Below are 12,247 nucleotides of genomic sequence, written 5' to 3'. Positions count from 1 at the left end.
TTAACTAGACTAAGTCCAGTTTGATATCCTACACGTGGTCCCAGGGGAATGATGAAGTAAAAGAGTGAGAGAAAGAGAGAGAAAACACATTATGGGTAGGGGTTCCGCGGCTTTCTGGAATAGCCGTTGGCCTTCCCCAAGCTGAAAAACTTTGCGAACCCTTGTTCTACCAACCACTATTCTATGCGACGAACATGTTAAAAATCCACGTACGATTCCCTTACAAACATCAATAGCTTTTAAACACACATCGATTTTCAGGCCAATAATAGTAATAGAACCATCTTCTGGTGAAAAAAAAAGAAAGAAAAAGAAAAGAAAGAAAGAAAGAAAGAAAGAAAGAAAGAAAGAAAGAAAGAAAGAAAGAAAGAAAGAAAGAAAGAAAGAAAGAAAGAAAGAAAGAAAGAAAGAAAGAAAGAAAGAAAGGAAATGGATGTTTCCTACATTCCGGTGTGGTAACACCTAGCCGTCGTCGAGCCCAGCCGGGGTAATTGGAAGGCACACGAAGCCGTGAACGCAGTCACGACTTGACGCGGGCGGGAAAAACACCCTGTACGTTGCCTCAAGCAGAAAAATGCTCTTCGTTCAGCGCTTGCCAACAGCGAATACGAAACACCGACGCTTTTTTTGTGTGTGTGCAGTTGGCGAGACAAGAATAATAGTAAAAATTCATACGCACAGCAACGTAAAGAGAAATGAACCCTAAATTAAACTCACGCATCTTAGAGATATATTCTTGCGGATTCAAGCTGTTTGTTGACGAGGGGTGTTAATTATCAAGAGGGGAGAGCATGCTAGTATGTGCAAGCATTCTATATTGCTACACGTAACGAACGCGCGTGCTGCACGATAATTAAGATCGAATTGTAGTGGCTCTGCGGTGAATTATTGTTATAGAGGTGTCAGATGTGAAGTTGGTAATGAGACACAACGCTTGTGTAAAAAGGTGGGTGAGGAAACGACGCTGCCCTGCCGCGGTGGTCTAGTGGATAAGTATACTCGGCTACTGATCCGCAGGTCGCGGGATCGAATCCCGGCTACGACGGCTGCATTTTCAATGGAGGTGAAAATGCTGTAAGCCCTTGTGCTCAGATTAGGGTGAACGTTACAGAGTCCCAGGTGGTCTAAATTTCCGGAGTCCTCCAATGCGGTGTCTCTCATAATCATATAGTGGTTTTGTGCCGCTGAACAACACATATCAATCAATTAGAAAATAGCGCTGTACATATTTATAACATTCACGGAGGCATGACGCGAATTCATGTTTGTTTAGGTCAACGCTGCATGATGGATAGAACGGCTGGACCAATCCGAGAGAATCAAGTCCTGAAATTCCTGAGAATTCAGGCGTAGCCACACCGGTGCTGTATTGAAGCACGATCACAAATGTTGTTGTCGTCTTGATCGAAAATGACTATTCCGGAAGCCAGCCGTGGAGTATTCATTATGAATCGGGTGGTCAAAAAAGCAAGACGATTTAGGAGAAAAAAAAACTACAATATTTTCCTTCTTTTCTGTTAATTATATACGAAAACATGGCATCGTGAGCTACGTTAGAGCAGGACAATCTAGCATCGTGACATTGAAAAAAAAAATGCTAAATTGCTAGAAATTTTACTAAGTCGCAGAAAGTTCGGCGCTCTATGCACGGTCCTACGGCAGTTCGTATGCCACGTCAACCGGCAAGTCTATCTTCGAGATGCATAGCATCTTCCTCGGGAGTGCGTTCTTTCTCAGCACACCCCATGACCCTCGGTACGATCGGGCGAAGCCAGGCTATGCACTCACTGTGGAGTGGAAGTTGCGCGCGATGCCCAAATGGGTGGGCGTAGCTTGGCTACGGCACATGCTCGGCTTGGCCAGCTAGTCCGGTATCTGGTCGCTAGACGATGTGACGTTTGCTTTGCCTTTCTTTCTATATTAATCTCTCTCTCGCTCTCTCTCTCAGTTTTTCTCGTGTTGATCTTTTCTATTTCTTTGTCATAATGCCAGTGCTTCGATTTACTCTCTTCCCACCTCTTTTCCCTCCTGCTCACCGTTACACGTCTCCTCCGTACGCTAACTGCTCTTTCCCACCTTCTTACCGCACAGTGCAAGGCTATGCTACGCCCTGCTAGCGCGCGTGGACAGCCGCAGTGGTTAGGACCCGGGATCGAGGAGTCCAATCCCGCCTTGTGAGGACTTTTCTCGGCAAGAATCTCTTTTCTTTCTCTTGCTTTATATTTTTATTTATGTCTGTCTTTGTTTCCGTCGCTCTCTCTGTGTGTGTACTCTTTATCTCACCCTTTATGGTTATTACAGGCGAAATCGGAACGATGAGTAGTCCGATTTGCTCAAATTCACTGGCACATACCCGTTCACGATTATGATTGATTGTGGACCAAAGACGTTTTCCGGTGAGATTTAACAGCTTCACTGCTCAAACACACTAACAAAAATAATGAAAGAATAAAGGAATGAGAATTAAATTTTAAAAAATTATCAGCAATAATCTGCTCGCGTAAGATGTAAAGCGTATGAAGAATACCTTCCTCGAATACCTACAGTGTGGTGACACGGGGTACCGAGGATAAAGGAGTCCGTACAGATAGATTTTCACGGGCTTACATCTAACATGACTATTGCATATTTCCATTCACAACACAATATGGGGAAAAGAAGCAGTAATATCATTTGCTAACAGTTCATCCTCCTTCTTATTCTTTCTTTCTGTCTTCTGAATCTTCTTTTTTATTCTTTCCGTATTTCTTCCTTCTTTCTTCTTCTACCTGCCTTAACCGATATACGGCGCTGCAGGCCGCAAAACAGCGGCAACCAAGAGTTCATTTGTCTCCCGTATGATTTATTGCCGCCTTACAAATCAAAGCGCTTGACTTGGAAAAAGAGTCGATAGCGATCACTAAAACGCGAGCCAGGTTTATGTATCACCTCCTGTTTCACGGGCGTGTGTGTTGGAGAACGGTATATCAGAGTGGCTCAAGGTTCCAACACGATCGACGCCGTAATGACGACCCAGTTGAAAGCAGCCTTCGCCTAACGGTTGCTACCGATTCAAACAAGCATGCCAATGGTGTTTTCTTTTCTCACGTTGCTTTCAGCTCGAAGCAGCATACCGGAAGTCACCGCAGCTCCACAGCTGTTTGAGTAAAGTCACTATCTACGCTTTCCGGTGAGTGATCTTTATTTTTATTGTCTTGCTTACTTTTGGCTCTTCGGTGCGTTGTCTCTATACATCAAGTTAATATTCATGTTAACTCCTTTAATAATCATGTTTGCTTGCGTGATCACAGGAATGGTTGCAAATGGACAAGCACTGAGCTTTTGTCGCATCTTAACTCGGCATTTTCGGGCTAGCAAACATTCATTGACTACTTGGTTGGCACCTCAGCTTTGTCGGCGTTACATTTCCGAGATATCGTTCCCTAATTACTTCATTTGATTTTCTAGATTTTAAACCACAATAGAATATACTTCCATTTAATGAAGTGCTTGCTATTTGCGACGTGCGCTTTACAACCGGAGTTGGCAGCTTCGCGATCAACAAATAAAATTTGTTCACGTTTTTTTTTTTGCTTTTGGATATAATTGATTTGCTATCGGTACGTATTCGCAATGTGTTTTTCATTTTGAGAAGTTCTTGCGTGCTCAATGAAGAGGTCTACCTGGAATATTTGCTTCGTTAACTGAAGAATTTAACAATACACTATTACACGTAAGGTTACAAAACTTATTTTCGTATATGCAGCAATATGGGGAATTGGTTGAACGGGCCAGGTTCCTCGTGCATATTGCAATGTGCTTTCGTTATCAAACTAAAACTGGAAATTATTTATCGGAAGGTGTCTTACAGGTTATCTGAAAACTCTGCCTCACAGCCCTACTTATCTGGTCGCTAATTATGATGTAGAGATCTAAGCCTACGCATCAAAGCAATATTTATGCAGAAACGTTCCAGGAATACACAAATATGCGAAAGCAACAACAATACAGCATGTCTTCGTTAAAGATAAATCGTAAGGCTTTGATTTGTGCACATTAATACTTAGCTTTCACTCACAATTAGTATAATTCACGTTCTGTAATTTGATTTCATATTCATTAGTTACAAACCGCAGCTGGGACGTCTCGCCTGCCGTTTGGATCCTTGGAACCACCTTCCGCATGTTTGCCTGTACTGTATTCTAATATTACGTTACTAATAAAGACATTATTTATTTATTTATTTATTTATTTATTTATTTATTTATTTATTTATTTATTTATTTATTTATTTATTTATTGCACGTTGCTTTTGTATGCAGCTTCTAGCGCAGGAGACGAATCGGGGATGTGTTGTTAATCGATACAAGGCCATGCGAATTCATTAGAATCTTTATAATACTTGTAACATAATGTATGGGTTGTCTTTCTTACGATGCAGACAAGGGAGCCTTATCGTGGTGTTCGAGCTCGAGGTCGACAAGCATCACACACCCTCTGTCGTCGACCTGGAGAGCGAGTTCAGGGAGACACTACGGCGGGAGGCCGAGAAGGGACCCCATGGCGCATTCGGCCATCTCAAAATCGACCAGAACACTATAGAGATGACGGGTAAGTTATGTTGCATGGTGCCATTATGCCTTTTTTCAAGCCAACGAGGCCAATCACACAGCATTCGAGCGAAGTCGAGTGTTCTCAGATCCCTTGAGAACACAAAAGCACAACAGGCGTGTCGTGTGAACGCAAACGAGCACGCACTAAAGCGGTTAATAATAGTGGGTTGTGTGGAACATGCATTGCAATGCTCAACTGAACTTCAAATATTCGAATGTTATTATTGAAAACAGAATGACCATTGCGCGCTTTTTTGATCATATCAGTAACTCCTACAGTCGGTTGTTAGGCGTATGTAAAGTTCTGCATGTCAGATGCTAAAGGAGCAGTATTCTGATTCTTCGTACTAAACTATAGACCACACCTAAAAATAAAAGGCTGCTATGTTTGTGCCGAAGCACAAGCTGATTAAGTTGTGGCACAGAGAGTGACACCTGATAGGTACCATCATTTCTAATGAATGTTAGTAGAGAATGATGAATCTCTACCTGACGTTTATTGCATAAACTTGTGAATACTGGGACAAGATGATGAAGAAACACACACACGTGGTAACTTCTAGTAGTCTAACAGGCGCTAACTCCGTTGAATGTTACTGCTCGGACTGGTCATGCTTACGATAACTGACATTGCACTCCATTAGGAGAACAGTTTTTATGCCACGGTTCTAAGCTAGATTCTTTCCTGTATTTTCTCGACAGAAATGCCCGAAAGCAGCCTACCCCACCCAGGTAATGGTGTAGACGGAGAAAGTACAATGAGAGGCAGCAGTACGGTCAACGAACACGACCGAGAAGGCGATCAAGAGCATCGGGATTCAGAACAGTGGATCAACCAGCACAATCAGGATCCGAGCGATTATTTCGTCCAAGACGACAACGAGACTTCGCCTCACGACGTTGGCGGCGCCGATGATTCTTGGCAACCCTTCTTTCCTGAGCGGCCTGCAGAAGGCGATCGGGCCGAAGGCGAGGACGGTGAAGTCACGTGGGAAAACGCACCTGAGCTGTCCGAAGACGACGATTCTCACGACGAAGGTCGTCAAGAATTCAGTTCGAAGGAAGATCATCAGGGAGGTCATGTCATTGCTGCCGTTAAAGAACACGGAAGCGTAGTCATAACAACTCGGCCACAAGTAGTAGTAACAGAGCCCCCGTACACTACGGAGGAAGGGTATCCGCATGTAATCGACGCTTCAACCCCCACGGTACCCACGCGTGTCATTGCAACTAGTCAAGATAGGTTCATGAACAAACACGGCTCGGAATTGACCGAACTCACCGTGGGAGCCGGAGTCGTAATCAAGGTAAACAGAAACCCGGTGTCCACGAAAGACGCCTCGAAGGCAGCGCCCATTAGTCCTCTGCTTGTGGACCTCAAGGATGTACAAGAGCCTCCGGCCCCTTCGGTTTCCGTTGAAGCTCCTAACGTCGCAAGCTCCGCCGCTTCGCCGCCTGTGCGAAAACCGGCGGTCCACACACGAGTCAGCGAGACCGCTGTTTCACCCGGAAACAGCGGATCAAGCGGTGGCAGCCCCCTTCTTCGGCAACCGTACAAGCCACTGTCCTCCTCGGAAATCAGGGTGGGCGAAGCACCATCGAGTAAACCGAGTGACGCGATTTCAGAGAAGCCGATGCACGGTGTCGGGCAAGCATGGCAGATACACTTAGACGATCCCAGCACCCATACCGGCCCTAGCGTTACGCTGAACTACAGGCCGAGACCTTCCCAGACGGCGACGAACGAGGGCGTCTCGCATGGTTCTTCGGCAACGAAGACGCGTGTCAACCCACAGGATTTAGGCGTCTCGATGTCCGTGGGGACAGGTCTATCAGTTCATCAGCAGCCATCGGTGCAGAAGAACAATCACAGGAAGGAGGTGACAACGCCCAAGCCCACCACGTCGACCACGGAGTTTGAGATCGGCGTGGGTCTCTTCGTGCGCCCACCTGTTGCCAGTGGCAGCAACAAAGTCAAAGGAACTCGCCTACATCAGAGCACGAAAGCACCAGAGCCACAGTTTATTGATCTCACGGCAGGATTAGATGGTCTCCAAATAAACGACAGTGTCCACGATTCAGCAAAACCAGTACCACAGGAAAGACCTGCGAAAGAGTTAGCTTCGGAACACGCATGGCGTCCCGTGGCAGAAACGCTTCCCGGTACATCTTCAGTTTCAGCACAAGCTCCTGTAATTGTACCCAAGCCGATGCGAAGGCCTGCACCAGAGTACTCGGAATTTGACAGTGTATCTCTTTCCAGTGTCTCCATCAATGACAATCAAGACAATGATGAAGTTACTCTTATTCCGGCCGTCTATAGAGAAGGAAAGAACGCAACTACGTTCGTTCCGATGGTCAACCTAGATACCAAGAACAAAACACGATTCATTCCTCTAGTCCATCAAGACAGAAACAACGAGACTGCGTTCATTCCTGCAGTCCCACAAACCACAAACAACGAAGCCGCACTCGTTCCAGCAGTTCATCAAGACAAGAACAATAAAACCATGTCCATTCCGGTATCCAATGAAGGTGCGAACAATGAAGCGACATTCATTCCAGTAATCACTCAAGACCGAAGCAACGAAACCAAATTAATTCCGGTCATCGAACAAGACAAAAACAACGAAACTACCTTAAGTCTGGTCGGTGGTATGCGCGAGGGACACGAGCTCAAGAACCCCGAGCTTAACATATCTTCCATCTCGATTTATCAGACGGTAAGCACCAGCAGTGGAGGCCATTCCGAGGTGCACTCGGTCATCTACTCTGGAGGGCAAAACTCCGGTGGCATCGCCAAGTTCATCTCGGGTGACTTGCCTTCCAAGCCCGGCGCGTACGACTCCAAGTACATGCCCAGCGACGAGAAAGGTGTGTGGTGTTCTCCTGCTCTGGTGCATCACAGCGCAAAAAATACACAACAGACAGAACTTGAAACGACGCCGATGAGCACGGTCATTTTGTGTTCCGTCCATTGCATGTTTTGTGTGTGTGTGTGTGTGTGTGTGTGCTGTAGTGCATCAGAATAATGTACCAACAAACCCAACTCAACACTTCATTCTTCTTCTGCCTAGCACTTAAAAGGGCCCTGCAACACTTTTTCAGCGTGGTCAGACAACTCTGTCGATTGGTTATACATTATAGATCAGCATTAAATTGGCAAGAAATCGTTCCCTCTTTCTTCTACAAATGATTCCACATATACCCAAACTCACGTGGCCACGGTGGCTGATTTGAGAGCCGTGAGCTGCATATTTACTTAGGCCGCCGGGGGAGGTCGCCTCGTGCCCGCCCGCGCGCTCACAATCAGCCGCGAATTCTGAAGAAAACAAAAATAGCTCAAGCTTATGAAGCACGCGTGATGTAACTTTTTCCCCTGTGCCATTTCTTCCTGCTTTGCTTCCAGCATGCTCGTCAGTACGAGAGAAGAGGGAAAGTAATCAAAGCATGCGACAGAGAAAGAGAGAGAAACAACTTCATCCCACCTTAAGGGAAAAGGGCTGTGAGAAGGCGAGGAATCCTACTCGCGGTCGGCTTCCTCTACCACCCTAGCCCAGCTCAGGATATATCCTTCTGAAATTCGGGGTTGTAGCTGCGCATGGCAACCTACCACAGCTTCTGACTACTTAATTGTTTACGAAGGCTCGGTGGGGGAGAGTGATTTTGACATTGACGATAATGTGGTCAACGTTCTACTTTCCTGACAGCATGAAATTTGCACTCCGCATTAGGGTACGTTCCGCGGTAAATTTTGTGGCGTAAGGCAGGGGAGAGAAAAGTCCGGGTTTGTAGTCTACGCCATATAGAGAACCTCACGCCTGCGGGACGGTTGACGCAGTGAAGGTGGTAGGGTTCGGCGACTGAGGCGATAGTTCCCGCGAATGTAGTTGTATTTGAGTAATATTTCTTAAGACAAATTCAGGAGGGAGCTCACTGATTTGTGAAGCGTTCCCTGGGCTAGCATGTACTCGGGTCCTTAAAGCTCGATCGTTTGCGTGGGTCGCTTCATTGCCAATTATACCTGCGGGAGCGGGTGTCCAGATTAAAGCAACAAGTTTGGATGGCGGATAACCGAAGAGAATGGCTAGGGCTGTGCGAGGAATCACCGTGACTGCGCTCGCGCTTGACGGGTGCTAAAGTTTTTCGCGCTTGTCGATTCGTGATGCAATGAACTCTTTTAGCAAAGCTATTCCATGGCTGCTTGGGAACGTGTTTCAGAGCTCCTAAAAAGGCAATCACTCTAGCGAATTGATGACAAAGGCTGACACGAGATTGGTACTTATTTAGAACCACCGCTTGTCCCCTGTAAGGTGATTCATGCCATGTGGTCAGTATACCTGAAAACCGCGAACATAAATGTACGAATCTAAATGCACTGACGTGCACTGTTAAGTTTGTTTGTGCGACTGTGTGCAACGCATATGATCGCCTTACGCACAATGCGCTACCAAAACTCACTGTGAATGAAAACAAAAATGCGGGTTTTTCTCGGTGGTCTGCTATTTTCTCTGCAGCCTGCATGGCATGATCACCATAAGAAAGCTGTACATTGAAGGCCTTCACTTCGACTGAACATAGAGGAATTATCTCCTTTTCGTTTACGGGCAACCTTCTTGAAGCAAAAAATGAGGTTGTTTGTGCACGGTATGGTTAGATCATGTCCTTCAAGTCCCACGAAAACGTCGTACAGTGCCTAAAAGACGTGTAATAACGAAATTTCACTTTCATTAACGTTCAAAATTCTTCATGACGCCACCAGGAGAAGACAGCCACTCCATTGTACTGTACAATTACATCTACTATTGTGCACATCTCGTGTCTCAGTGATATATGCTTCAGTTCACTCTGCGACACATCAGGGAACGCATTCAAGAAGATGTCCTATGCTAAAAATGTTATCAACATGAAATTCTAGCAAGTCACAATACTGCACACATGTTTAGTTAAACTTTCCGGCTAATGGGTTCTGTGAATCGGGCCTCAGAACGTTAGGTGCCCGTTTAAGAGGCTTGAAGTCAGATTGATTTATATGACCGAATCGGCAATACATGTTCGGTTTTGAACGTCCCAGGTACCGACTTCTACGACAAAGGCAGCAAGAACGGCGACAAGTTTGGCTACCGGCCTTCGTCGACCACGGTCAGCCCAGCGCTGAAGGTGGTGACGCGCGTGTCCTACAGCGTGGTCACCAATGCGCCCCTCAACAAGGATTCCGTGCACGAGAACGACATCACCAAGCACGGAGAAGGCAACGGCCTCAGCGGCGACGCCTCGGCAGACCACACGTCCACCACGCCCCTCAATGTACCGACGACGTCCAAACGCGGCAAGCCAAGTTTGATTTTTTTTCTATTGCGGGAGTGTCTCGTCTTTCGCTGTGGTTAAAAGTATAATGGCAGCAAACGCTGTGATAAATAACCGAACCATGTTTTTGATTAGGTTTCATCAAGCGACTCTTTAAAGCATAAAAGTACTGATACAATAAGATCGTAAGGACTGCATGGCACCTGCTGGTATTGTTGACCGGAAAGGTCACTCGCCCAAAGGTGAACGAGATATAGACACTTTATACCGGCAGGATGACATTCAAGATTGCATTCAGGTCCCGCAAATGTTCAGCCTTCGTGTTTACACCGTGTACGCCTTCAAGTCATGCGGAGCATGCGCACGTGATCTGAAGCGTAGCGACGAATGCACACCACGTCTTCGCAATTTCACTTGCTGCCGGTCGAGTTGTGAACTAGCGCTGTCCACAACTGTAGAATATTTGTTTCAGTGTAAGGTCAGTATGGTCTAGATGAGTGAAAGCTTCACGCTCTACGCACGATTTTGTCGAGACAAAGTGTACAGCTATGGTTGCAGCTATGCAGTGAAGTTATTGTTCATGCTTTAAAGATGTGAGTCTGAACTAAAAAGGGAAGCCCGCATTTTACAGAAATCTGTGTGGCTATTTTTCTTTTCCTGCGCGAGCAAGACAGTAATGTAGGCGAATAAAATGCACGATGCTAAAAATAACGTCGTCAACACATCCTGCTCTATAAGCATGATGGTATATATTTATTCCTGCAGACTGCGACTACCTGAAAGAGATCAAGTGCAAGAGCGGAGAATGCGTACCACACTCGGCATTGTGCGATCGCCGCATTGACTGCCGGGACGGATCGGACGAACGGAACTGCTGTGAGTATAAATGCGTTGCTGCCATATTTTCTGTCCTTCTCTTGAAGACCAATATCGGCCTTCCTCCATGTTTAAATTTCTTTGTTTATAGTCAAATCACCAAAGCATGCTACAAGGGTCAAGTGGCCTACTGTATCACCTATACTGTATCACCGAAGTTAGATGTGATCGTTTATCCATCAATGGACGTCACTCGAAAGAACGTCTTCTTTAGGTTCTGAACGTCCTCTTCAGAATCTTGTTTATCGCAAGGGATGCAGATGACGAAAACAAATCTTTTTGTCGAAGTGAGGCATGCTGTTACATAATGTGTCCAACGATTTCCCATAACCCTTGTGTAATAATCGCACGGGCATGTCAACTACAGCTAGAAGAACTTCGGTTGCGAAATAGGACGGTTAAACAACGTCACACACACACAAAAAAGACGTAAGCGTGGTTGCAATGTCGCCAGCCATGGTAACTACGTGCACTAATTTATGATGTGATCGGATTTCCTCTTAACCGATCACGTCTGTGGCAGCTTGTACGTAGGTTCATCGCAACCGCAGTAGCGTGGCTTCGAAGATTAGTCAAAGCATCACGTGGTAACCTAAAACTACTGATTATAAGTTATTGGAAATCACTTCCGTTAGCTTTGGAATGACTAGACATTGAGTAATAGGATTAATGAGTGAGGAAAAAAAGAGAAGACGATTCGCGTGTCAGTGATTTGAATTGGCTTATAGATTATATTGAGCTGTTAAGCTGAACCTTATTGATCATTTACGTTCAATACAACGAAAATATACAAGAAAAACTATCGAAGTTTTATACTTTGCTCGTATCTCACTGAAATCGGACATATCCACATAAATACACAAAAGCGCGGATTCAAGTGTGAGTTAGCGTATACTTAGCTAATCGTTCGAAGGTTTGCTGACGCAAAAATTACTTCCCATTGCTGAGTGTAAGGCTACACTATTGTTACCTCGGCCACTATTGCAGTCCTGCAAAATGATTGACATCTGTAGGAATATGACTGGAACGTTTAGACATTACTAGGCATCCAAGCATGAGAGACGTGGCGTATCCATATTTGTCATAACATTCGCACATCCGTGAGAAGCACAATTATTGAATTCGTTCCGACTACTACCTGGCCTTTTTCTTCCTAACAGCTTGCAAGGATTACCTCAAGCACGAACGTTTGCAGCACAAGATTTGCGACGGAATTCTCGACTGCTGGGATTTGACGGACGAGATACATTGTCGTAAGGACTACCCACTACATTTAGTTATGTTTTCACGAGTGTGATGGTATATTATAGCCAGTTGCGTCACCTTTCCATGTTTCCACCTTTCCTGTCTCGTTCATGTTAAGTAAAGAGCGTCAATGTTCGGTTATGGCTAATTGCGTTAATACGTCAGATGAACATGCTGTGACGAACGATCAATGCACGAATGTCAGAGTCCGTCGTTCTGTGCTTCCC

The 12,247-nt window shown here is 45.5% G+C and overlaps 1 protein-coding gene across 1 annotated transcript in view; it reads left to right on the top strand.

Annotated features, from left to right (window-relative positions):
- The window catches only part of LOC119173869 (uncharacterized), a 124,406-nt gene that overhangs the window by 100,047 nt on the left and 12,112 nt on the right, over positions 1–12,247 (top strand). Inside the window, exons 5-10 of the mRNA XM_075895419.1 lie at positions 3,099–3,169; positions 4,421–4,590; positions 5,295–7,466; positions 9,667–9,921; positions 10,665–10,775; positions 11,936–12,028. Of these exons, the coding sequence (XP_075751534.1) occupies positions 3,099–3,169; positions 4,421–4,590; positions 5,295–7,466; positions 9,667–9,921; positions 10,665–10,775; positions 11,936–12,028 (2,872 nt within the window). The remainder of the gene's footprint in view (positions 1–3,098; positions 3,170–4,420; positions 4,591–5,294; positions 7,467–9,666; positions 9,922–10,664; positions 10,776–11,935; positions 12,029–12,247) is intronic.

This window comes from Rhipicephalus microplus, chromosome 5 (assembly GCF_043290135.1).
Source record: "Rhipicephalus microplus isolate Deutch F79 chromosome 5, USDA_Rmic, whole genome shotgun sequence".
Lineage (NCBI taxonomy): Eukaryota > Metazoa > Arthropoda > Arachnida > Ixodida > Ixodidae > Rhipicephalus > Rhipicephalus microplus.
This window is presented reverse-complemented; position numbering and strand designations above follow the sequence as displayed.